Source organism: Sebastes umbrosus, chromosome 11 (assembly GCF_015220745.1).
Source record: "Sebastes umbrosus isolate fSebUmb1 chromosome 11, fSebUmb1.pri, whole genome shotgun sequence".
In the NCBI taxonomy this organism is placed as follows: domain Eukaryota; kingdom Metazoa; phylum Chordata; class Actinopteri; order Perciformes; family Sebastidae; genus Sebastes; species Sebastes umbrosus.
In genome coordinates this window covers 12,400,655-12,428,321 of record NC_051279.1, presented here as the reverse complement: position 1 = coordinate 12,428,321, position 27,667 = coordinate 12,400,655, and the positions used below count along the sequence as shown (strand labels likewise).

Below are 27,667 nucleotides of genomic sequence, written 5' to 3'. Positions count from 1 at the left end.
AGCTCACGTTATCGCAGTCTTAGAAAGGGAGGGGTGATCGGAAGGGTTCTCAGTTGGTTGTAATCTGCAACCACACCACTAGATGCCACCAAATCCTACACACTGGTCCTTTAAGTCGTTTTTCAAACAAAAGAGCCAAACATTTGATGTGTCCAAGTTTTAAAATTAGAGAATTTCTTTGTCTTACATTATTGTAAGACAAAGGTTTGTGATGGTAAAGTGAATATCTTATAGTTTGGATTGTTAGTGGGACAAAAAAAAGCTATTTGAAAAAGTAATTTATACGTCATTTTATATGCCAAACATTTAATCAATCAAATCAACAAATTACTCAAAGCAATTAATTGATTATCAAAATTGTTGGCAATTAATTTAAGTTGACAACTAATCGATTAATCGTTGTAGCTCTAGTTGCAGCCCTAATGTGAATCAATCATATGCTATGGCTTTCGCAATTACCAAATGGGTGTTATCAGAACAATCATTTACACAGCATTCTCCACCACAATCAACACATAGTGTTATCTGAATTGAAGCTCTAGGGATAGAGGGTGTCATTTGTCGTGCAGCTTGTAAAGCCCTTTATAAATATAATTAACTTGACATACAGTATGTTTACAGATAAAATAGGATAAACTAAGCCGGTGACTGAAAAATTAATCAGACAAATTAATCCGTCTTTATGAAGTTATACAGACCAGCATGCGGAAACTAAATAAAGTGAATACAAGTGGCTGACATTGTGCAGGATTTCTGCTTCCTGCTCCGATAACAGAGTTGTTGTTCCTACTTGCACCTGTCATTGAAACTATGTTGTCGTGCAAGAAAATAGTTCTCAGTCGAGCTGTAAAAGTGAAAGCATCTCATCTTTCCACCAGGAAATGTCAAACTTTTGCATTACTAGTCAGTTATAGCTGTTGTTGTCATGGTGACATAATAACTTTGTGTGTTTGCCTGGGTAAGGTGGCGTTGGCGTTGGCGTTTTGGTGAGAAGCTGGGTGTGTGTGAGTGTCTGTGAGTGTCCATGCAGATGTGCGTTCATGGCCCTGACAGGCCTGTGACTCTCTGTTTGGCTAACCCCTCCTACGCATGTTGCTCCAACACTGGCCTTTCTCAACCCGCAGCCCACTGGATACGACCATGAATGAACTCATTCTCTCTCCGTCTGTCTATCTCTCAGTTTCATTCTCTCTCTCTCACTGACTAACAGCTCTGCTTCTCTCTCTGTCTCTTTACAAGAACTCACCTTGACCTCAGAGCATTTGTCAGCTCTCCTGCCTGCTGCTGTACACAAACGCTGTATTCAGGCCCTGAATCGAATCGCTCTTGTGTACATACTCACGTTTCCTTTATAAACTCTAACCACTAAATGATTTTTCAGTTCCTACTTAACAAATGGCCAGCATAACCACACGTTCACTCGTCTAATTAAACATGCTCTGTGAACATATACAAAACCATCCGTCAATTGAATCAACCACAGTTTTTATTCAAATGTATCAACAAATCTGAAACCATTATCAATTCTGCATATCCAATTGGAAAAAAATTATGAATTTCTTATTGAGTCTTTTTACATTATTCATTTGGGTAAACACACCAATAGAACATAATAGTATTGTGTGTTTCAGAGATACTTAGAAAGGGTGAGTGATATGACTAAAACCTTCTAAGTAAGGGATAATGTACAGCGAGCAGGTCATTGTTGTGAAATAAACCCCGACAGGGCAATGCGGAAGGGTCTTACATCGTCTGGAAGGGGTTTATTTCACAACAATGACCTGCAAGTTGTATATTATCTCGCTTATTACACGGCTACTTACTTAAGAAATCAATAATTTGACGGTAAAAAACGGTCCTGCAGAGTCCGACATCAGAACTGCGCCCATAGCAACGGTCTGCTATAAAGAAATAACAGACTGTAGAATGCTGTAATTGATCAATCAGAATCGATTATTCAACAAAGCTGTGTAATAATGCAGTAAAAGTGTCGTAATATTGATGTATATCAAAATATAGTACTTTAAAAAAGAATTTGCCCAACAAAATGAATCAAATATCTGACCAATCAATTTATTTTGTCTCATTGATGCAACAATCTCGTGAATCTATGTTTATATTTGACATGTTAGCTGTAGTAGTTTGGTATATTTATAGTGTATTCTAATATATTTTTTTACATTGTGTATTCTATAGATATTGTATAGATATTTATCTCTAGTGTTGATATGTATATTTGATATGTATATTTACTATGTATTTAGTGTTCCTGTGCATTGCCTGGATAAACTGCTGCTGTAACACAATAATTTCCCAATTTGAGATCAATAAAGTACATGTACTTATCAATATATCTATCTATAAAACCAGAAATATTAAAGGTTTTGCTATCACAATAGAAAAGTTATGGAAAAATCTCTGACGGCTGACAGATTTTTATTGTTCTGGTGTGTATAAATAATAATAGTAAAATGTATTTATTATATATATATTTTCACACTTTACAACGTAAAGCCAAAACAGACAACCACAGTAGTGCAATAAAATACAAAACAAAACAAGATAGGCTTAAAACATGGTGGTTGAAAATGAAAGTATAAAATAATAAAGAACTGAATAAACACAAATCAGAGTAAGGTACTGTATGTGATTTAAGAAGTAAAAAGGACACAGACTCTTCTCAGGCAGATTATTCCACGTTTTTGGGGCCTTTACAGAAAAAGACTCACCTCTGGTCTTTAGCCTCGACTCTGGGATAGTAGATACTGTTAAAGGTCACTGCTTGAGGAGCTCAGGTTACACGAAGGTTCGTCATATCGCCCAACCCTGTACTGAATAACCTTGAGGTACTGTCATTCAATACCACCATACAACATGGACATGAAATTCACTTGTAAAGTTATGGAACATTATTCATAACTCTAAATCTATTAAATAACTCAACAAAACAAAAATGCTCCTTACTAACAGTTTCTCAAGGTTTTTTTTTCCTTCAGGGACTATTGGACTCACTTTTTCCTCTCATTACTTTGACTCATACTCATACCTCTTTAGCGCTGTACTTTACTCTCTGCCCTCTGGACTCACCTAGCAGGACAATGGTAAATGTTGTACAGTGTAGCTGTTTTTTTTTTTTGATGTGTGTTTGGGTGTTCCCTGGTAGCGGCGCTGGGTCTGTGGCCTTCAGACGGCTGAATACAAGAACTATGTGTTGTTTGTGTGTTTTGGGTGTGTATACGTGCAGGGGAAGTGGTGTGGGGTTTAAACGGTGGGGGTAAATTGGTCACCCGTTCCGATGCATTTTTTTTTTTCCCATTCATGGATTTCAAAGGCAAGGATTGGCATAAACCTTTTAATTTCAGATTAGTTTTTTTTTTTACATTTTTAGACCATGAGGGTTTACGTCATGGCAGCTAGAGGAGCGTTTTCCCCTTAAGTATATAACTGAACCACATACTAGCCTGAAAAGCGATTTCCAAAGGCAAAATTTAGCCAAACTTCAGGAGAAGCTCAAATCAAAAATACTATTTTGCAATGCGTGTTAAGCAATGAATTATTCCTCCCCTGATTTCAACACCTAAACTTAATGTTTTATTGTGGCCTGAGGGAAGAGGACTTCAGCATTTTCACAGAACACCCCCCATCTCAATAAAATACTCAAAATAATGTAGTTAAAAAACAGCTTTTAATTGCTGAATTATCAGTGTCCTTTTCCCAGTAGCCTCATGATTTATTTCAGGAGAGAAGAAGCTTTAACTTAAAAAGTTTAGGTTTAGTGTCTTGCTCAAGGACACTTCAACTTGCAGACATTAACAGCCGGGGATCGAACCACCAACCTCCTGGTTAAATATTGCATGCTTTGTCAGTGGTTCCCCATATTATAGTTTAGTTCTTGCAAATCAAAGACTCCTATATTTTGCTTTACCTGCAGCTGATGCTTTATATTTCTTGGCCTTGCTTGGCTCATATGAATAGCATCCTACCTACTTCAAGGACCATTATGACACATCAGGCCTGTCTCTCTCTCTCTCTCTCTCTCTCTCTCTCTCTCTCTCTCTCTCTCTCTCTCTCTCTCTCAAGGAGGCGGGGTTGGATGCTGGGAAGTTTTCCTACTTTTCCGCTTGATGTAATATTTCACTGGGATAGTTCACCCTAATCTGTCTTTATGTCTGGCTCTGCTCAGCGGGCGCTCAGGACGTCAAAGAGGAAGCCTACTGGTTCAAAGTACAGCACTTAATGTTTGCTAATTGTCTTGTTTCCTTCCCCCCCTTTCCCTCTCTCTCTCTCTCTCTCTCTGCCTAGCAGGGCGTGTTTGGGGCTCAGTGCTCTAACCCAGCCATGAGCATCATCGGGGCTGAGGATGAGGATTTCGAGAATGATCTGAATGATGTGAGTGAATAAAAGAGTATAATTTTGTCATGTTCCATTGTCTTTATTTCTCTTCCATATTTCACTCCTCTCTTTGCTTTGTTTGTGTTCCCTCTCTCTCTCTCTCTCTCTCTCTCTCTCTCTCTCTCTCTCTCTCTCAGGTGGTGGATGACCAGTCCCCATACTTCAACCATATAGACCTGTTGAAGGAGCATCCGACCCACCTGCTGGTATTCATTCAACATGTCATTCTACAGTTTGACCCTGCTCCCCTGGTGAGAACTATAACTCCCAAAATGCAACACCCTCAGCCACGTTTTTCTGTCATCCACCTCACGCAAGTCTGATGGAACATAATGCGTCTATTTTAATCAATACAGCGGCCTACACAGGCCGTGTAATGCAAGGCACTTGCGCTTTACGCATATAAGTGTGAGCTGAAGTGTGTTTTTAGGCTCCAAGGTTGCTTTCACTTCGTCTGTGTAGACGCAGTGTTGCAGTGTGTGTGTGTTAATCAGAGCATGTGTGCCTGTTTGTATATTACTGCTAAAACAACAAATGTTGTTTAGGTGTTGTTTAATTAACGATTTTTATGATATAATCATAAAAAAATATTCATCAAATAAGCCAAATTTAGGTTCTGGAAAATTGTCATTGTGTTTGACTTTTTATATAACAATTCATCAATTCGTGAGAAAAAAAACATAGTTATATAAATTGATAACAAATATAATCATTAGTTGTAGTCATATTATCTTTGTATTCGGACAGAAAGATGTCTGACATTTTAGTCAGTATACAGTAGTTGCCCATACTGATCTAGCCCGGTCATCGATCTAATGTTTGAACAGCTCACAGAAGTCAAAGTATCCTCATACGGTTCGTCTGATATCTTACGAAAAGTTATTCCTCATTTTTCGTGTGTTTTCCTACGAATGTCCAGGTGTCAATTTCCACCCGTGACATGCATACAGTCTTTTCAAAATAAAGTTCCGTCTTCACAGGAAACAACGTTCTAAGGTGTAGGCAACAAAACTACTTAGTTAGGTTTAGGAAAAGATCATGGTTTTGGTTAAAATAGTGGCGTCACTTAAGTACGGAAGTTACGTGACAAATAAATGAACGTTGACTTCTGGTTTCACACGGGACACAAACAGCGGTCTCCTGGGCGAAAGTCCGATGTTTTTTGACCCACCCTTCGACTCCGACCTCCTCCCTGTGCAGAGTTTGTCGCTCTTTATACTTCCTGGTTCGCGATTACGTTGATTACTTATGGACTGATTTTTGTCGGATATATACAAATTACAGTGCATTACTTTTTGTAAGTATACATACAAACTGTGTTTGAGAACAGCCTGCACAGATCCACATGGAAGTAGTTTTTTTTCTTTGTTTTATTAAAGATCTTTTTAGGCATTTTGCCTGTATTTGTTAATACAAAATATAGACAGGAAACAAGGAGAGAAAGAGAGAGGAAGGTATGACAAAGGTCCCAGTTGGAATTGAACCAGGGACTTTGCGGTTATATGGTATTTGTTTAAAGAACTGCAAGACTGTGGTTAAAATGATAATTGAAATATAATTTTACTGCACTTAAACATAAAGGAGAATTTATTTTTATTATTACAACCTGGGTCTTTGTTGTTGTTTTTGGTTATGATGACATTTTATTCGCAAACTGGGATGTTTGGCAGCTCCACTGGTCAACAGAGTCCATCAGGGTAAACAAGACGAGCAGTCAGACAGGTTCTAAAGAAATCCTAGTTCAGCCATATTAACTAAAGCAGCTACAAGTAGAACAATAATATTACACTGCAGGTTTTTCCGTCTGGCGACAAATCTTTGCCTGCAGCCGACCGGGTCTGGGGCACTGAGATAATCCCAGCGTCCTCAAAACAAATGATCAGACAGATGGTTTACCTGTGAATGGAGAGTGCCTGATTTGATGCGAAAGAGAAGCAACTCACAATAGATATTATTTGATCATGATTACATTACAAGATTTATTGTATGAAACACATGAAACGGCACATACTCCCTATGAGTTTTTATTGAAGTGTGGATTCAAATTGCTTGAAGAGAGCATGTTTTAAGACTTCCTCTCTTGTGTGTGTGTGTCTGACTACATGCATGTCAGTGTTGATATATAAAGCATGCCTGTCCTTTCCCCTTTGTTCTGCATGCAGACACCGTGACCCACCAGGTACTGTTACACCTCCTGCAATCATGACACCCTCCCTCCCTCCTTTATTTACCCCCTTAACCACATGGGGGTCAATGTACTGTAGAACATCAGAAATGCTCATAAAAGACAGTTGTTATGGTGTTTAATGACTTATTGAGATTGAGGTATGTGTGCATGATTATGCCGGACAATTACTCTTATTTCATGAGATATTGTCATTATGATTAAAATACTCAATTAGTCTCGGTGTTTTGATGAACAGCACTTTGTTCATTTTATGTCAGCAGCTTGACTTTGAGGTCAGCTGAAATTAAGTGAAATTAGTTTTTATATATTATGGTATGCCAGTATATCATATGGTTATATTATTTGTTATGTGTATTATAGTGCATTAGGCTTTATCACAAATAACATATTTCTGACTCATCATTGTTCTCTGTATCAAGCGGTTGGATGGACCTCCTTACAGTCACAAGGAAACAGCCATCTCATGTTATTCATTTATAAAGCTCTACTGTTGAAGCTTCCAAACTACCTCACATCTCTTCTCTCATTTAGTAACTACTGCACACGATCCAGTAACTACTTAACCATAGATATGCCTCATGTACGCACTAATGTTGGCAGAACTGGTTTCACCTTTTAAATGGAATGAACTGCAAACTAGATTATTGCATTTCACTGGGAGATTTTCTTGAAACTGGTTTAGCTCCTTGTTTTGTGTAGTAGTGTTGTTTCTGTTTTGCTGATTGTGTTCTTGTGAATGTTTCTTGTTCTTAGGTCTCTCTTGTAAAATAGCTTTTAATCTCAATGAGACTGCCTGACAAAATAAAGATTAAAGCTACAGTGTGTAGGAATTTATTGGCATCTAGTGGTGTGGTTGCAGATTGCAACCAACTGAGTTCCCCTTCGCTCACTCCTCCCTTTTCAAGACTGCGGTAATGTAAGCCGCAGAGTGCAAAACCATGGTAACGCTGTTCACCTCGCTCAGAGGTCATCTTTACCATAATAACACTACTTTAGGAGCAACGGAAGTGAAATGGTGGCTGGCGATACCACGGTTTTCACTTTGCTGCTCACGTTGTGTCGGAGAACTACGGTGGCCGTCAAAGGCTCTATGAAAACATAGTTATGAATATTATATTCCATTTCTGCTAATAGATCCCCCAAATGTTACACACTGTTCCTTTTTAAATGATAAATAAATAAAACGCAGAAACCTTGGAGTGCATTAATACAGCACACAGGACATTAAAAGGCTATTTAGATTTCATCAGCGCTCACTGATCTTGTGTGTGTCTCTCCCCTCTCAGCTGTGTTACCTCCATGCTGACCTCTTCAAGAACCTCAGTGCCAAAGAGACCAAGAAACAGTTTGTGGAGTTCTACAACACTTTCTTGGACAAGGGTGCAGTAAGTAGCTCACTACTACCTGCTAGATATTCGTCTGTATGCCAGATTTAAGTGGATGCGAATGGACTTGAAATAACGAGCGACCTGATTGTCACAAACACATGAATAAAGTTTAAAAACATTTAATGTATTATAAACTGAAGCTTAAATAACAATAATTATGTAAGTCAGGAATGAATGAATGTAGTGTGTGATGTGTGCAAACAAAAACACAAGACCTTGCTGCCTGTAAGTAGCAGGCGTCACACTGATGACATTCACATGCAGTATTTTATTCTCATGCAACTTATCTAGCCTGAGATAATGAACATTATGACTGTATTCTGCTTTATGACTCTTCACTTCACTCTAACAGAGATATGTGTTTCTTTAAGGAAGCACAGTTAGTCTGAAGACATTACGAGATCTGATTTTCCTAAAGTGTGTTTGATAGGGCTGCCTCCTCTTAGTTGACTAATGGGTCGTTTTGATCTTAGTCGACTAAGATTTCTTTTGTTGATTAATTGTTTTTTTTATGCTGAATCCAAGAAACCTTTGAGCCTATTTGTGGTGAACACAATATTTATTAATTAATCACATAGTGTCCGATTTTTGGATCTGTGAAGACCTCCATTGTAGGACTAAACACCTTATTCTGATTACCTTAGCAGATGCTGCAGATGCTATATGACTTGAAATAGAAAATGTTTTGCAAGGTTTTGTGGTTTTTAACACTTCCGATATAGTCCTATAATGATAGGCTTTAGGATTAAATCTCTTGTAGGACTCTCAATAGTCACTCTCTTTCTTGAGCTTTAGAGAGTTGTCAGTTAGTCGCTAATTCTTTCTCTTTCAGTCTTTGCTGTGTATTATGTAAAAATCAATTCAGATAACAGATATTATATTCTTTTCTCATTGTGTTGTATCAATAGGAATTTGATAAACTGCACAGCTGTAGTCTACAAGTTGAACTCAGTCAGGAGAGACACTGTGTGTACATGATTTGTTTGCGAGTGCACAGCCGTGTGTCGGCTCTTCATCTGTGTAGCCCCCTTCAGTTTCTGTCACTTTCCATTACTCCTCCCTGCACACCTGGCCTCTGTCACTTCTCTGTTGTATTTCCTCCTTAAATGTCAGGCACTGCACTAAGGCTGTCCTTGAGCAAAGACATTCTTAGTTCTTCATAACACTCGTAGGATTTTGTCGACTAATCGATCAGTTGATTTAATCAACAGATCTGTAAAATGTAGCTTCTCCCAAAGAATCGCACAAAAGCACCACTTTAAATCATGCCTTGAATCTTAAATCTCTCATTCGGCATGAAAAAAGCATAAAAAACGACTAATCAACTAAATAAATCGTAGTCAACTAGAGCAAAACGACCGATCAGTCGACTAATCGACTAAGAGGCGGCAGCTCTACACTGCTCATTTCTGTCTGCTCAGCTGGCTCGTGCTGCTCTCTCTGTCTTTCGTCGGACCTCACAGTTTCCTGTCAGGATCGTGGGAAAGCCCTTTCAGGAATCATCCTTTCTTAGCCTCTCTTTTTTTAAACCTTCTTCATCTTTTATAAACCCATTGACATAAAGTTGGCCCATGTGGTTATTTTCATGTCAGTGACAGCTGTATGTATCTCCCATTTGGAGTATGTGTGTTTTCTCTTGCTTGTCGTTTTATTTCTGATGTTTAAATGACCCCTTGTGGTGATATGTCGCTACTGCACACTTTATTTGGATTTTTATCAGTTGGTGCCACACTGTTTTTCCTTGGGTCAACACATAACAAAGAAACGATTATCCATATACACTCAGTTGCCAGTTTATTAGGCACACCTTGCCCAACCTAATGTTAGTTTAAGAGAGTTTGTTTCAACTCAATGGTCATTTTGGAGGCTGTAGTTTGTGGTGCTGTTGAACTGTATTGTATTATACAGGTGTTCTGATATTTAACCTACCGTCATTCATTTGAATGGGGTGGACAGAATAACAGAAGAAACACCCGTCAGTAAACTACAGCTTCCAAAATAAGGCTGCAACTAACAATTATTTTCATTGTTGATTATTCCGACAATTATTTTCTTGATTAATTGATTAGTTGTTTGCTCTATAAATTGTAGATCAGTGTTTCCCAAAGCCCAAGACGACGTCCTCAAATGTCTGGGTTTGTCTACAACTCAAAGATATTTAGTTTACTGTCATACAGGAGTAAAGCAACCAGAAAATATTTTAAGAAACTGGAATCAGAGAACTTTTCTTTTCTTGAAAAATGACTCAAACCGATAAAGCGATTATCAAAATAGTTGGTGATTAATTTAATAGTTGACAACTAATCAATGAATTGTTGCAGCTCTACTCCAAAATGACCATACAATTGAATCAACACCTCTCTAAAAAAAGTTTCAACAAAAACTGAACATTATAACCTTATAAAGGTTGGATTGTTCTATAAGACTGCATTCGTTTTAGCCTGGTGTACCTTATAAACTGGCAACTGAGTGTAGATCAAAGCAAAATAAAGAGTCAGTCCTATATATCCGATATAAATACTTCACATGTTATTCTATACAATAAAAAATAATATGATAATTCTCATTTCTGTCTCTGTAACTTTTTTGTCTTTTGCTCCACAATATAGATTCTCAAGGTGACACAACCACCTAATGTAACCTATGAATTGGGTAAGTCATTTCCGTATTATATTATATATTCTTTGCCACATACACACACCTCATCCCCATTTACTCTGTGTCGTCCGCTTCTCGTTCAATCACTTCTCCTGTCCGCCTTCTTCCCTCAGACCGGACCCGTCCAGATCTGCTCCACGAGGACACCCAAAGGCGTTATGCTCAGGAGGTTCAGGGCGTGCAGGCGGTTGAAGTGGCCAAACAGCTGGAAGATTTCAGGTGAGAATCCACTTCCTGAATAATACTCAGCCAGTCACGTACAGCCTTAATTAAACCTCAACTTTTTCTTTTGTAAATCCACAATATTTGTCTCAGGTCATGATCGCAGTACTTTGTGTTGACTTTCTCTTAGAATTGATCATGATATGAGTGTACTGTCTCTGCTGTATACAGTATACTGTACTCAGACCTAAAGAGAATAGGGGTTTAATTTATTGTTATTTCTCTAAAGCGTTTCTGAGGTTTGAAAGATGTTCAGTGAAATCAGTTAACCAGCAAGCTAAAAAGTCACTTTGAATTAGTGGCAAAAAAAAAACACATTTTTGTTTTGAATTATTGTTGCGAGAAAACCAGAAAACCAGAGTAATAGAGTAATAATTTATTGGCTCTTGACACACAGACAGTTTAAATGACCAATATCAGGTTTTTTATGTGCCCGCAAACTACAACTCAACATTAAACTCACCATTTTAAATTGAGTTTTTTTTACATCGATTTCCTACCTTCTAAGCAGAATTTGGCTTCAGTTCATGCTCGTCAAAAGGAAAATAAATTTCTACAGATTTGAAACTTGCTTTAGATGAGTAATTAATCCCAGAGGAAGCTATTTTTGTGTTCATTTTTTACACATTATTTTCCTATAATATTAAAATTAAAAGACAACTTTTAACATCTGTTAAAATCGAACTACCCTACATGTACTCTAAGCTGCTGCCAGTGTATATTACACAAGACTTACTTTGGCTCCTTCACAACTAAAGCCATATAGTCTGTGAGCCAGGACCCGTAGTTAGGGCCACCAGTACCATCTTGGGGGAATAATTCTCAGTGATTTTTGGCAAGGTACCGGTAAACACCTCTAGTGCTAGAAAATATGTGATAGCATTACAGCGTTGGTAGCTTTCTGTGTGTTATCACTTGATTTATAACCCCATAACCTTTAGGGGGGAGATAGCAAATCAACAGTAGATGTCACGTTGAAGTGGTGTACATCATCTGAAAGCTGGGAACCTGAAGATTAATTTGAGATGCAGCTCAGCACTGTGTGTCAAGTTATTCTAGTCATAAACCAGAAATAATTATTAATGAATTAATATAAATTGTGAAAGTGTATAAGAGCTAAGAACATTATGATAGAAGTATATGATGGTCATTCCTATGCTCTATTATGTCTCATAAGTTGTTGCAGCAATTTTGGGGTTTGTTACACAGATTTGATGCTAAATTGTAAATTTTTTACCCGTCGAGAATTGTTAAAAAATGATGAAGGACACCATAGAAAAGCCATGCTGTGATTTGGTTTCAAGAACTTTTGACATATTGAGATTTCTGCAAGAATTGCATTTTTCGGCGATTGGATGGTGAGTACTTCTGTTCTGGAAACTGCTCGGAAACCCCCTTATTGTCAGTCTACAGTGAACAGTCTAAGGAAACCATACATCCTCTGAATGCCCAAGGTCTGTAGTTTGTGGTTGTAAAGTTTCATGAGGCTGTGATTATCCTAAAGGTCACCACAGGTCATTTTATACAGTGAGGTCAAATTTTTAAAAAATTGTCTCACTACAATAAAATGGCTACTATGGGAACTAACATCATCACACATGAATACAATTGGGCTCATTGGATCCACAAGAGTCTCAGTTTTCCAGTGATACTCAATTTATGTAATTCCAAGACAGTTTAGGGACCCCAGTATGCAGAAATAGGAGACTGAGCACAAGAAAAGGTCATCTTGATCTCTCTCTTTCTCGCTTTCTTTTTCAATAGCATTACATCCCTGGGATTCTTATGATTAGGGTAGTTTTGAACCTGAACATTTAGTTGGTCTGCCTTGGATTTAGATGTACAAGAAAATGACCTAATGTGTGAGATTTCATTGAGCTGCCAAAAAGCAGCACTCAAAACAAGTACCTTTCCACATCATGGAGAGGATAATGAGAATTAGTGTCTTTCCTGGATTAAAAAGGTTTCTTTTCTCTTGGAGCTGTTATGAATAGCCATATTTTAGGCATGCTAATGCACTGAGCAGCCCTCTTCATCCATATTATGTGTCTGCTCACAGAAATCGGGAAAACATTAATCATTACGTTGTATTAATCCTTTGTTTTTAATATTAATCTTGCCAAACTCCTATCTCCGTTTGCTGTCTCCTGCACAGGCAAAAGAGGATGATGGGTATGACGCCCAACGAGGCCGAGCTCATTGACGTGGAGAACCACTATCCCACCGACCGCATCCCGATGGAGATGAAGGAGAAGTCTGTAGCTGAGAACCTGCTGGACAAGATGTCAGAGACACAGTGAGTGTTTCTCTCTTCCTCTGCTTCTTACAACACTGAAAAGAAGCATTAAAATGTTCCTATTAGGAGGAGCTGTTGGCTGTATTATTGTCTCCCTACCGCAGAATAGCAATGAGGAAGGAGTTATTTTTTGGTGCCCTGAAGTATGAGTCAAATTAATTTCCTGCATAGACATTGTTAGGTGGGCATTTCAAAAGCTTAGGTGGACAACTCACCCAGTTGAATCATCAGTACAAAAGAAATGAGCAACTGCTTTAGAAAATATCTGATTCTTTGATTAAAAATTCTGTGTATATAAACATCTGAGGAGAGAGGTCAACTGCGACTTCCAAGGAGCACTTTGGTTGCGTATGTTTTTAACAGCGATTTGAAGCTGAAGAATGCGCTTTATAGAAACCTAATACCAGAGGTGGGACCAAGTCGTTTTGCAAGTCACAAGTAAGTCTCAAGTCAAAACTGGCAAGTCCAAAACTCATAATCAAGTCATAATGCACTGTTCACCAAATACAAAGCCATTTGCGTCATAGTTTTTGTTAGCGAAGAAATTTATCTTTGGTATAATTTTTTCCAACTGCCACTCAGTAACATAACATTAGTTCTTCATGGTTCTCTTCTGCAACTTGATTGGATTATGTCGGATCGGTTCCAAACAAAGTGGATCTACGGAATTAAGTGTTGATTTGCTGGGAAGGAATAGCTTTAACGCTAGTTGATTCAGGAAATGAATTGATTCGTGGCACACTTTTTAAATAACATACTTTTTAATCTTTGGGCTTGGGGGGGAAGGTATCAAGTATTTTCCAGTCAAACGGCTCAAGTTCAAGTGAAGTCACAAATTTGGTGTTAAAGTCCTAGTCGAGCTGTGAAAATCAGGCAAATTAGGCCGATGACTGATTAAAAGACCAAATGCAATTTTCTCACACAAGAAAACAACAACTCACAGTGTCGTGAGCATATTATTAGAATAAAACTTTTATAGGTATTTGGATATTAGGGAAATACTTCAGTGTCCTCTCTATTCCCTTCTGCTCTGAGAAGATGATTGGTCTGTCAGATAAAAAAGTTGGAAAAGCAGCCTTTCTGGATCTGTTCCCTCGAAAGTTGGCACTGCCCTTTCCATAAAGCCCTATAGTAGGTATATTCAACATTAGCTGTGCACATAACCAATCTAGTGCAAAGCACACAGAGACCAATTCAGCAGGAGATGGAGAAAATCACTGGACTAGAGAGCTGGAGAGGGAGAAGTGATTGGTAGAGAGCACAATAGAGCAAGAAGGAAAGAGAGGAAAAGATGGAGTCAGCAGTGCCACGCTGGCAGGAAGGCTCTCCCCTGGCATTTTGCCAACTGCGGGGAGGGTTGGTGTTGGTGGGGGGGTTACACAGCGGAAGAAGGAAGGGGAGAGAAAAGGCCAGAGGGTTATCTATGCTGGATTGCTCCTGCCCTGGACACGGTTAAAGAAAGAAATATCAAGAGATCTGGGGGGAAAGTTAATCTATCCTTGACCCCGTGGCCAACTACAATGTGTTATCCTCTACAAGAAGCGAGTCAGACAGAGAGGGAGAGGAGGCCAGCGAGAGGGCAGAAGACTGTCTAACTTCATCTTGTCAGAACAGAGGAAAAAAAAATGAACAACAGAAATGAAGGGAGATGCAGTGTGTACGAGCAGCACTCGTCCTGTGGATATAACTACGCTGTCAGTGCAGAAGACACAAAAAGCCTGCAAAGCAGTCTGTATCAAAGATAATTCAGCTCTCGACTCACTCAGTTACTATCACACAGTTGGATCTCTATCTCCAATGCACAAACGATTCATTCAGCTTCACTCTATTCATTCCTCCCGACAATCATCTCTCTATTACCCTCACACTTCTCCCACACTTGTGCACCCGCTGACCCCCATCCAATCCCCCCCTTCACACAGTGATCTCTCCCCAGCTGCTTCTCATTGGTCTTTCTGGTGATGAGAATGAGGCAACCAGATCTTTTGATTGGATTATGCAGGGAAATCCCGGGGAAACCCCTCCCACCCTTTATGTTCATAGCAAAACATGAGTATCCAATTTCCCGTCTTGCCTGCATATTGCATCAGACAAAAACATGGTTAAATAGACATTTCCGCTGTGCTGGATCATTTCTGACTTTGGATTCCCTTTACAGACCGGAGAGACAAACCAGAGCAGATAAAGTTTTTTAGACCGTCTGGAAGCAATAGTTTGAATTATTTGCAGATCTTCGAGAGTGCAAGTTGATTTTTAAATTGATAGAGCAAACAAAGGTGCAGCTTTTGATGCATCTTTTCCTTTTTTGATCTTTTTATTTTTTTATTTTTTTTTATTTTTTTGTGCAAATTTTAGAATATGTTCAATAGCTTCTGCTCTGAACACAATAACACAACAATCAGTTTTGAGTTGGATCAAGAAAAGCTCAGTCGCTGCAGATTCCACCGGCCCAAAACACACTTAATAAACAGTCGAGCAAGAGAGAGGAAAAATGCTACTTAAAAGGAAGAGGTGATCTTGATGCTGCAAGATGAGTGAGTCTGTTTTTGCTTTTGTCCCTTTTCAATAACATCCCTGACACCTGTCTCTTTTCTTTCAGACCTACAATTGTCTCGGACGAGGAAAAATGGTGAGTTTTTAAGTTTAAAATATTTGCATGAGTTGTTTTTGTGCACTTGGAGCTGATTTGATCCCTGCATGCTTTTTCCAAGCCTGGGTGTGGTCAAACCACAAGAGTTTTGCATACTGGCTCAAGTGCACCAAATACTCATTAAAACATTTCTTTCAGTTGAGTTTTCATAGAAAATGTCCTTTCTACACGTACATATCTTTGTACTTTGTTTCAAAAATTGTCGCTCCATAGCGGTATCTTATGAAACGACTGTGATGCATTTTTAAATTTTCTACTCCTTGATGAATGTGTTGCACGTATAGTAAATTATTAAACCCTGTCATGCACTTTATTTTCGTGCTTTACTCTCAACAGTTCTGGTCCTTTGTGATCAACATTCTTTATTTTGCAGTCAGTGTATTCAGACAGCACGCTCTGTAAAACTGAGACACACTTTTGTTGATGCTCATCCCCAGTGGCTCCTCCTTTAGTCGTTTTTTTCCCTTCCAACTCCTCTTATTTCTCTCAACTCCTCCTTTGTCTTATTCTCTCATATTTTTTCTCTCCTCCCCACCCTTTTCAACTCCTCCTCCTCCCCTTGTGGACATCTTCAACTCTCCACCTCCCTCTTGCCACCTCCCTGCATCTGCCCATCCTCATTTTTATCCTCACGCTCTTCCCTCATTTGCACTGTGCATTTTGTGCAAGTCTCTCAGTGTTATCATCAGTGACACCAGAGACTATCCAAATATACTTTATGGTAGTCTTTAATGTGAAATATACCAAGGAAAGATGTATCTATAAGAATTGCGTTGCCATGAATTTTAAATAAGTTTAAAGCTAAGGTTGGTGATCTTGAGAAACCAGCAAGAGTACGCTAGATTTTAAAAAGTCTTCGACCGAAAAACCAAGCCCAGTGTTGCCATCTCTTTTTCAATGAAAGTAGCTAGCAGCACTAGCTCCAAAAGTCCCTTAATCTACCGGATTTTTTCTTCTTCTTTTTTTTTTGTCAGAGCATTTCAGTTATTGATTGTTGTCGGGATCTAATGAGAATTTCAACCAATATAATTAAATATGTTTTTGGAGATTACCAACTCTAGCTTTAATAATATTTAAGTAAAAACTCCTGCAAAATAGAATATTAACAAATAGGTGTTCACAAAAAACTGTATTGAATATTATTAATTAATACATTTCTCTAACTTCTCCTGCAGCCAATCCATCTTTTCAGCGGTGGCCTTCTTCATGAAGCACCTTGGGGTTAAAACCAGGGCAGTAGACAGTAAGAAGTCCAGAGGAGGCTTCTTCAGGAGACAGCTGGTAAAGGTAAGCTACCATCAACTCTGTAGAAGGATTACATCCCTATCCTGTTAGATAAACAGGATAAATCAGTATCAGTAAATGCACTGCGCTGTCCTCATAAAGCCATTATGGGGAAACATTTGTGTTTCTGCAGCCCTCAGATTTGACTTATTTCTTGCTCCCTACCTGTGTTATCTCTCCAGAGCAAGAAGGATGAATCCACAAAGGCCAAGCCCAGAGGGGGGTTTCCTGGCATCCCCAGCTGGATCGCCGGCAACAGTATGTATCTGCTTTTTTGTGTCTCAGCAGACATCACACATGAGCCCTATTAAACTGTTATTTTTTTGTATCTACTATTACATATCTGACTGTTTGTGAATGATATTTGAAAGTGTATACAATCTCCGAATGTTCACATCATATAGTGTCAATCAAACCAACTATATGTAGTATCTTTAAATATTGATGTCCGTGAATGATCTGGATATGAGAACATGTTGTCCTGCCCTTCTTTCCCGTTACAGCTGACGTCAAACCTAAAACGGAGGCTGAAGGTACTAGACGTCCAGAGTTCGCCACCCACCCCACCCCTCCCGTTTTTATCTGTAGAATGGTCACATCCCTACTAATCAACCCATAAGCATGTCTGCATGTCCCAAATCAAACTGGGAGGGTATGTGGGTGGGGCATTGTGTAGTTTATTCTGTGTTTCAGGGTGGTTGTTTGAAGAATTTGTAGTACTGTGTATTTTGTAATCACCAGAAAACCTTACACGTACCTCGTCTACAGGGTTGCGCCGAACTAACCCTCTCATTGACTACAGAGGCCCTGATTGCACCGTACTCATCCCGTCTGTTTGTCTCTGTCCCTTTTTCACTGACTGAAGTGCTTTTTGGATCTTGTTTTTCTGCATCTGCTTTGTCTAAAGTTCAGCTCAGTTAAACTTGTCACACTTCTCCCCCTCTTCAGCGGAAAAGGAGAAAGTGAATCCGGAGCGTAAGGGTCCAGCTCCCGGCAGAGGCTCCCTGACCGACCCTTGTGTCCCTTCCCTCTCCAGCAGGAAGTCCAGTTCCATCGGAAGCCCGTCCTCCCTGCCTGCGTTAGAGATCAATGACGGGTCAGGCAACAACATCAGCACCAGCAACAGCCCCGAGTCTTCACACGTCGATGGTAAACCGGCTCATCGACTAGACCGTGTTGTACGGAGGCTGGAGTGATTCTTGAAGTTGAAGAGATACATTTACTGGATAAAAGAACCAACTTTTTCAATATAAAAAATTGCAACACATAACCCCTCACTTTTTCTCTCGCGCCCTTTTTCTAATCTTCCAGGACTCTCAAGCAATCGCTTAGAGCCTCCGACCCTGTCAGACGGGGGTGACGTGTCCCCCGTCGGGCTGGGAGGAGGGCTGACCGTCGGGGAGCCCTTCTCACCCATGGACACTCCCACAGAGGAAAATGTGGAGAAAGAAAGGTGAGGAAGATGCAGATGGTAATAAAACCAGTAGCATCCAGAGAGTAAGATTATAACTGCAGTGTAGTGACTCATTAAACGATAATAAAAAATTGCAGGATTAGAGATTGTAATCAGATTATAATTATATTGTATGAGAGACTGTATAGGTGTAATGACCAGGGGGAAGGGGGAAGTGACACATGTCTGAAGTGCTCAGGCTGAGGGAGCGTGGTAAAACTCCCCCAGCAGTCTGTCCCTGCCATGTGCAAGCTTTTGTCATGCTGCCTGTTGCTCGCTAGCTAACAGAGCCTGCAGATTTGAGAAGGACCCGCACCCGGTGAACTCGGACCCAGTCTTCCCTTCCAGCCCTTTGCCTTCCCTCTCCCTCATGCCCTCTCTCCTTTCTCTTCTCATAATGGCTCGTGTGCTCTCTTCCTAATATCATTCTGTCCCTTTCGTGTTCTTCTGTGTGCGTCCTGTTGTGCATCTCCTGATGTTTACAACAGAGCTTCATTGCAGTTTTTGTTGCATATAGGCATTGTTTGTGCAGTTCTGACTCTCTCGTTTTATTTATTGGATTCAGGTACTTGTTGGTCTGGTGATTTCTTCTAGACTGAGACATTTGTAATTGTTACGGTTATATGGCACTGATTATAGATGAGGCCTTCTATGCTGCAGCTTTCTACCCAGTAAACAGGTTTGGCATCTAAGTCAGACATTTTAGCTAACATAGAAATGGTGATATTTTGTCTAAGGTTTGTCTAAAGCTTTAAAAAATAAAAATGTGAAGATTAGCTACTTAGAGCAAAATTTTAGACAAAGTAGTTAATCTTCACACTGAGCTGCTATTTAGTTAAAGCTGCAGTCTGTAACCTTGAGCAAAAATGCTAAAAAAGTTATTTTTATAAATCTGTCTTATATATACTATACTATATACTATCTACTATATCCTGACAGTAGTGCATGAGACAGATAATCTGTGAAAAAAAATCATGTTCCTCTGCCTCCTCCTGTGCTCCTAATGTCATTTACAAGATTTCACAGTGCCCGAACAAAAACAACCAATCAGAGCCGAGCAGTCTCTGAGTAGCTGTCAATCACTGCTCGTGAAACTGAACTGTTAAACTAGGGAGCGCTGATCAAATATGAATCCAGATTCTGTTACTGTAAGGCCTATTTCTGGCCTCAAATGTTTTCAGAAACATATACAGTATACATATATTTTTACAAATGCCATTAGGAGCACTAGGAGGAAGCCATAGACTGTATATAAGAAGTGGGCATAGTCACCATGACGTCACCATTGCCATCTTGGTCTTTTGGCCGTCGCCATCAGCTCTTTTGCAACCGGAAGTGGCATGAGAGGGTGGAGCTAAGTACAACCGACTGCTAAATAAGACATTTTTAGGTGACCAAAAAGGTTATAATGAACTTTCATGAACTGAAAACCCACTGTGAAAGGGTTAAAGTTGTAAGGTGAAAACGAGGACAACTCACGAACTGGACAACGGCGTGGTAACGACCTGTCAATCACAAGGTAGCCACGCCCTAAAGCATACCCTGCTTTAAGGTCTATTTTACTCTAAATGGGACCATAATTTACTAAATGAACATCATGCTGTATTGAAGAAGACTTGAAACTAGTGATTGAGACCATAAACTCATGTTTACAATGTTTACTGAGGTAATACATCAAGTGAGAAGTAGGGTCATTTTCTCATAAACTTCTATACAATCAGACTTCTTTTTGCAACCAGAGGAGTCGCCCCCTGCTGGCTAGTAGAAAGAAAGCAAATTTAAGGCATTTCAGCATTGGCTTCACCTCTCAGACCTGGAGTTGCCCACTGGAGGAGGCAGAGGAAGATGATTTTGTTCACAGATTACCTGTCTCATGCACTACTGTCAGGATATAGAGACAATTATATAAAGATAACCTTTTTATCATATTTGCTCAAAGTTACAGTCTGTAGCTTTAAGTCAACAGTGGACAATAAGTGTCATTTAATATTTTAGTTTTTGTTGCTCGCCCCGTGTGCTTTTCAAGGTGTCTGCGTCTGTTGTGGCCAGGGCCCGTCCTTTGTCCTGCTTGTCTCCACAGTGTGTGCACCGGTTACATGTTGTGCGAGGGGCTTAGACATCTTATTTGGCATGCTACTCTGGACAGTGGTTAAAACTAGCTTTAGCTTATTATATCATGTTGGGGTGTGCATTTGCATGTTATGGTTGCTACTGTGGCTAATAGTTGTATTAAAGCGGGTGTGTAACGATGTGGTGTCCCGTGTTTTTACAGACGGAAGACAAGGTGGGTGTCAGCGCCTTGACTGAGTCACGGATATGCTTCAGGCCTTATACTGATCACACAACACACACATACAAACACCTCACAGTGAGCCTTGCACTCCTGATACACAACACAAACACACTACATGGCTAAGTATCTGCGTGTGAAGGAATTAGAGTATGTTGATTGTTGAGATCAGTTGGATTATTTTTAGTGGATGTGTGAATGCAGGTTGTCTGAATTTGGAGAACTGTTGACATAAATGACCAGTAAAGTAATTAAAAACTCCTGGTACAGACATTATGTAGAAGCAATGCATGGATACTTTCTTAATATATTGTAGTACATCGGCTCCCAGTAGAAAGTGTTGGTATTTAAGTCCTACCATGTCTACAGTAAATGAAGCATTTTATAGTCTAACCATATATGCATGTCACATGTCATGCATATTAACTTGTCACTCATTTTCTCTCTTCTCTATCTTTTGTTGATGTGATTTTTTTTTTTCCTTTTTGAACTCTTATTTGTGTAAATCTTCTACTGCTGTACCTTCATTTATCCTCCTCTTTACCCTCATAATTAACACAAACGTCTATGCACACGACTTTGATACTTTCTGTCCTTCCCCTTTTTGTTATTTTCACTGCCTTTTGGCATCTCCTCTTTTCCATTCTGTGGCATCTCTTTGTTTCCTCCTTCCATACTTTTCTCCTCGTACTTCCTCTTTTTACCTTTTTTCTTATCCGTCTGTCCTCTCTTGCATTTGTTCCCACCTTCTTTTTCTATCCTAATTCTTCCTTCCCTCTATTCTGTCCCCATCTTTCCTCACCCCTCCCTCATCCTCTCCCACCTTCCCTCCCTGCAGTAGGAAAGTGGGGCGCAGCGAGAGTGCCCGCGTGGACCGGCACTCCTCTCGGCGCCGCGGCTCTTCCCGGGCCAAACAGTCTCGCTCCCGTAGTGATGTGGACCTCCAGCCGCCTTGTACAACGACATCATCACCTGCCCCGCTCAGCCCCCAGCACCTCCATCCGTAAGATGGACAAACCCCCTCTTGACGCCTCTCTGATTGGAGAGGAGCACAGCAGGGACAGACAGGCTGTCAAACACTGACAGATTAAACAGGATGAGTGCGGCAGAAAGCAGTTAAACAACATAATTGGGAATAATGAGAATATTGATGGATCAAACCCACCTGGCTCCTAAGAGCTATTAGGTAGATCACCTTGAAAGGATATTTAAACTAAATTATTTTTAAAGGGCAAATGTCCATTGCCTCCTGTAGAGAGAACATAAACAGATCAATGTGACTGACAATGTGACAGGTTTACTGACTCATTATTCTCTGTCAGACGGATCTGTTGACCTGTGCTGTGACCGACAGGGCGTGATTAACAGTTAAACAGCACTCTCATTCTCAGTGAAAGGTCACACATTTAGCTCTTTAGGGGAATGATTATTGAGTTGTGTCAATGTTGACTATTAAGTAAGCATTAGGTGCCAGACATTTAGTTTACTTGCTGTTAATCGACTGTAAATCAACAACACAGGCAGTTGTACTTTGTCAGGACTCAGAGGGGAACGCCTTGAAACAGTAAATGATCCTGAGTAAGTCCACAGAGGTCAAGTTCATTCAAATTCAATACACTTCTCTGTTTATATTTTTTCTTGAGCTATCCTTACAATGACAGCTGCTGTCAGCGTGGAGATCCAGCGGAGAGCGGGTTTGTGCAAATATAGCCCGAGAGTGGTCTAACAGCAACGAGGCTAGAAGAAGAGGAAAAACAAAACACTTAGAATTGTAGTGTTGCGGGTTAATTACATTACAATAATAAGTCCATTATGTGATGGTTACTGCGCTTTTGTACTTTCCCATTTTAATCATAGTTTTTACTCTGAAGCTACTTTAAAGGGACAGTTCGGATGTTTTGAAGTGGGGTTGTATGACTTACTTATCCATAGTCAGTGTATTCCCGACAGTAGATGACGGCCGGCGTGCCCCCAGTTTGGAGAAACAGACAGGAGTACCGACACGGGAGCAAAGCAATACATCACTGTGGACGGGGCCGGCAGCAAAACATATTTTAGCCACCTAAAAGAAAGGCTCACCTGAAAAAGTCAATATCCGTTGAAGTGTACGCTATATTTAAAATATTTTGACCACTTTACCTTGCCGTGAGACAGCCCTTTTTCTTCTCATTTCCAACGGGGAACTGAACTGAAAGTGAAACTTATCTATGCTCTCTCCAAAGCCAGCAGTTTAGTTCCCCATCTGAAAATATTCAAAATATAGCGTACAATTAAATGGTTATTGTTTTTTATAGGTGAGCCTTTCTTTTAGTTGGCTAAAATACATTTGGCCGACCCCGTCCACAGCATTACATTGCTTCACTTCTGTGTCGGTGCTCCTGTCGGCTTCTCCAAACTGGGGGCGTGCCGACCGTCATCTACTGTAGGTAATACACTGACTTTGGATAAGTAACTCATACAACCCCACTTCAAAACAACTGAACTATCCTGTTAATGTGAGGCTCTACTTGATACTGTAGCTAAGCCAGAGGAATAACAACAGGACATTGATAGATAGCGTATCTGCTAAATACTTTGGCTAGCCATTTAACATCCTTCCATTTTCTAATGTCAAGACATCCCTGGTGTGCATTTACAAACGCAACCAGCTGTTCACAGCTGCTGCTGTTGTTCCTCAGCCAACAACCTTCACTAGTGCAACCAGAGTGTATCACATCACTTGACAGCCACCTGGGTCATACTTGAAAGACGTTGTACAGTAGTATCTCGCCTAAATTAATCATTTTCCCACTTCCTTCCTTTCCCAGTTTTGATGGACCAGTTTTACTTCCTGAAGGGCCCGGCCACTCCCCCACCAGCCCCTCCCCACAGCTGGAGGAGGTGGAGCCACGCCTCCTGGAGTTTGAGCAGGACCCGCCCAACTGGAGGGAGCTGGCTCCCCCTGAAGCCCTGTCCAGTCTCAGCAAGAAGGGGACCAAGAGGCAGGAGGTCATCAATGGTGAGGAGAAGGGAAATGAAGGAAACAGATGTGCAGATAAAATAATGTTCCAGTTCCCTATATGAAGATGTTTCTCTTATTCTGTGTTAACTCCCTCTCCCTTTTCAGAGTTGTTTGCAACCGAGCATGCCCATGTGCGGATGCTAAGCGTCCTTCAGATGATTTTCTCCAAGCCTCTGGAGAGAGAGGAGCTCCTGACCTTCTCTGAGCTGGGCGCCATCTTCCCCAACCTGGATGAGATCATTGACATGCACTGTGAGTGCTGCTGCTGCTGCAAAAAGGCCTTTCTGACTTGTGTTTTTGTCCTCACAGAGTCAAGACACGTGAGCTGGGAAGCTAGTGCTCTCCTTCCACACAACAAGCAAACTATTATGCAGTGAATCTAAATTTGTACTCTGAGTGTGAAGCTGCTTGTTGTGTGCATTTGTTGCCAGAGATAAAGGTAACTGCATGTACAAGCTGTCTACTTGAACAGGATATAACTGGGTGCACAGTCAAGAATAATTCGGAAAATGCCAGAAATGTTTATTGACTGTTATAAAAAGAAGAGTTGCTCACTGTATTTTAAATGTCAATTATTTATGTGTTTGCCTCTGGCTGTGAATCCAGATACCTTCTACGAGAACCTGAAGAGACTGCGTTTGGATGACAACTTCATAGTCAAATCTATCAGCACCACAGTGCTCAACAGAGTGAGTCATCATAATCTGTCTCTTTATATTATCCTCTCTCTCTTTTGCTTGAGTGTTGCTTTTAGGAAAACTCCAGTAGATATGTGCTGACAATTTAATTCAACATAACTTTGCAGTAGCTGTGCCAAAATCAGATTTTGCCAGTTTAACAAATGCTGAAAGCTATTTTGTCTATGAAAGTAAAGTATTGGCTATAACAGCTACACAGTTATATTAGTCGCCAGCCTTTACTCTTTCTCCATCTGCCCATCTCTTTATTATTCCGCTCATTCTTTACTTCTGGCTCACAACACAGTGTCATTTTATGTGTGTGTTCCAGTTTGAAGGTACAGAGGGGGAGTGGTTCCAGAAATTGACAGCCCGGTTCTGCAGTCACCAGTCGTGGGCCTTGGACCAGATCAAGAGCAGGCAGAAGAAAGAGCCACGCTTCAACTCCTTCATACTGGTATACTCACACATCACACACACACACACACACACACACACACAGAGACAAACTGAATCTTAAAGGGGACTACTTTCAAAATCAGTACATGTTATTCCTATGGTCTAAGACAGTCCAAAAATAGTAGTAAACATGAACAACTCTCTCTCAAATCCCAAAACTAGAGTGCTAAAACTTAAATGGGTGATATCATCAAGAATGAAGTGTGGAACTGCTCCATATTCAATGAAGAGGGAGAGATGTTTTAGATGACACTGAGAGCACCCAGGGGAATGTTCTCATTATATGGGGACATTTTCTGTTTCACAACTGACAACACTACAATAGAATAAAGCTCAAACACTCTGTGGGACTAAAAAAAATCATGCTGCCGTCAATTGAAACTCATGAGCTTGTGTTTACAACATGGGAAGTCTTATACACAATATGCTTGGTGTTCAAGTGGTTAAGTCGTGAGAACACCGCTGCTAAGCAATAGCAATATTAAGGTTACAGTCGGCATCTAGAAGCCACAGAGGCTTAAAATTTAGCAAGCTAGCATGTGGATACCGCTAGAGGGGGGCTTTCATATGGACTCTACTCGTGAACACTGTAAACATGACCCCATTTGAAGGCACCAAAAGTCTCCCATTCATTGGTTGCGTCCGTAATCCCATACTAACATGCTATTTAGTACGCTAAAACAGTATGTGAAATCTTTTAGTATGTCCGAAACCTTAATATGAATACGCAAATTGCATACTATTTCCGGTGAAATATTACAGTATGCAACATTGGACACTACTGCGGTATAAATAACCCACAATGCAATGCGACACAACGTTCATAACAAACATTGACGGACAGCTCTGTCAACATCAATGCTTCAATTTAACTGTAGGTATAAGATTTCACTTTCCTAGGTGTAATATATATTTTAAATGAATTCAGACTTTGATTCTCACAAATTGTTGTTTTAGTCGCAGGAGGTTGGCACGCGTTACCATGGTTACACGTCTCCAACTGGCAAGGAGGCTCTCAGGAACTGGAAACGTAAATTACTGCTCAGTGCGTCTGAAAAGATACATGCCACTGTTTAATCACACAAAAGTATGTTGAACAATAGTACACATATTGGGTAAGTAGTGCAGAGGATGCAGCCAATGTCTATGGAGCAGCTCCAGCCTTTATACCCTATGACTTCACAAGTTTGAGACTTACTTCTCTGGTTTCACAAATACCAATTGAACTTTCCTAGGCCATGGAAATAACATATTGAAATTCTTAATTTAGGTGGGTTTCCCCTTTAAAGGTTTAATGGAAAGACACATGTGGATGCACTCACAGATGCCTGGATATGCAAGAGGTGTCATAGCTGTGCTCTTATTCTGACTCTGTATGTGTGTGTGTTTGAATCCCAGGAGGCAGAGAGTAAGCCCCAGTGCCGCAGGCTGCAGCTCAAGGACATCATTCCCATAGAGATGCAGAGACTGACCAAATACCCGTTGCTGCTGGAAAATATCGCCAAGAACACAGGTGTGTGTGTGTGTGTGTGTGTGTGTGTGTGTGTGTGTGTGTGTGTGTGTGTGTGTGTCCCAGCCCTGGTTATGGCTCACTTTTGTGTGGAAATCAGTATGCTAAGTGTTAACATATTTATGAGACCATATGCTTCTACTGATGACATGTGACCTAACCCTTTTCACATTTTAATAATTAGTATATATGCTAATTATTAAAATGTGAAAACGGGTGGACAAAATCCTCAATCACGTTATATTGAACTATATCACAATATCAATATACTGCATATTCTGAGATAATCTATTGGTAAATTGTTAATATAACTGTTATTTCAGCAAATTAAATACTTGACCAATCAAGGCCACTTCATTACATTGATGCAAAAATCATATAAAAATCCAATTGTAGCTTAAAGGAACAGTGTGTAACATTTCGAGGGATCTATTAGCAGAAATGGAATATAATATTCATAACTATGTTTTCATTAGTGCATACTCACCTGAAACTAAGAATCATTGTGTTTTCATTAGCTTAGAATGAGCCCTTCATATCTACATAGGGAGCGGGTCCTCTTCACGGAGTCCATCATGTTGCTCCGCCATGTTTCTACAGTAGCCCAGAACGGACAAACCAAACAGTGGCTCTAGAGACGTTACCTGAAGGCCACCGTAGTTTCTCCGATACACTTGTGAAACTGCGGTAACGTGAGCCGCAGAGTGTAAAACTGTGGTACCGCCAGCTGCCGTCTATTTTTTGTTGCTCCTAAAGTAGTGTTATTATTAAGGATGGCCTCTAAGCGAGGTGAACGGCGTTGCCACGGTTTTGCACTCGACGGCTCGCGTTACCACAGTCTTTGAAAGGGAGGAATGAGCGGAGGGGTACTCAGTTGGGTGCAATCGGCAACCACGCCACTAGATGTCACCAAATCCTACACACTGTACCTTTAAAACAGTTCTGCTCATTGATTTACAACATTGATCAGTAGTGTTCACAGATATTAAAGGGATCATCCACAGTATGAAGAATATTGTTTCATTGTATATATCATCATATTTCCCATATGTATATGCCGGTTTGTTAAAAAGACAGAGGGAAAAGGTGGAATGAAAATTGTTGAAAGTGACAGAGAATCATTCACTAATGACTTCATGTCTGGTGTTTTTGTAGATTTTGCAAGCTGATACACGGGCTTGTATTTTTATGGCACCATA

The 27,667-nt window shown here is 40.1% G+C and overlaps 1 protein-coding gene across 9 annotated transcripts in view; it reads left to right on the top strand.

The window, feature by feature from the left end:
- arhgef1b (Rho guanine nucleotide exchange factor (GEF) 1b) overlaps positions 1-27,667 on the top strand; it is a 50,631-nt gene that overhangs the window by 15,797 nt on the left and 7,167 nt on the right. For 3 of the 9 annotated variants that reach the window (XM_037785969.1, XM_037785974.1, XM_037785975.1), the window contains 19 exons: positions 4,306-4,389; positions 4,530-4,643; positions 7,867-7,965; positions 10,578-10,620; positions 10,740-10,845; positions 13,004-13,144; positions 15,744-15,773; positions 16,970-17,081; positions 17,261-17,336; positions 17,582-17,611; positions 18,027-18,227; positions 18,390-18,531; positions 20,804-20,815; positions 21,660-21,824; positions 23,629-23,819; positions 23,928-24,074; positions 24,429-24,511; positions 24,831-24,956; positions 26,357-26,471. In XM_037785969.1, coding sequence (XP_037641897.1) covers positions 4,306-4,389; positions 4,530-4,643; positions 7,867-7,965; positions 10,578-10,620; positions 10,740-10,845; positions 13,004-13,144; positions 15,744-15,773; positions 16,970-17,081; positions 17,261-17,336; positions 17,582-17,611; positions 18,027-18,227; positions 18,390-18,531; positions 20,804-20,815; positions 21,660-21,824; positions 23,629-23,819; positions 23,928-24,074; positions 24,429-24,511; positions 24,831-24,956; positions 26,357-26,471 — 2,017 coding nt within the window. Of the gene's footprint in view, positions 1-4,302; positions 4,390-4,529; positions 4,644-7,866; positions 7,966-10,577; positions 10,621-10,739; positions 10,846-13,003; positions 13,145-15,276; positions 15,656-15,743; positions 15,774-16,969; positions 17,082-17,260; positions 17,337-17,581; positions 17,612-18,026; positions 18,228-18,389; positions 18,532-20,803; positions 20,816-21,659; positions 21,825-23,628; positions 23,820-23,927; positions 24,075-24,428; positions 24,512-24,830; positions 24,957-26,356; positions 26,472-27,667 lie in introns of those variants that run through there. The other 6 variants (XM_037785970.1, XM_037785968.1, XM_037785973.1 and 3 more) reach the window with 6 other exon arrangements.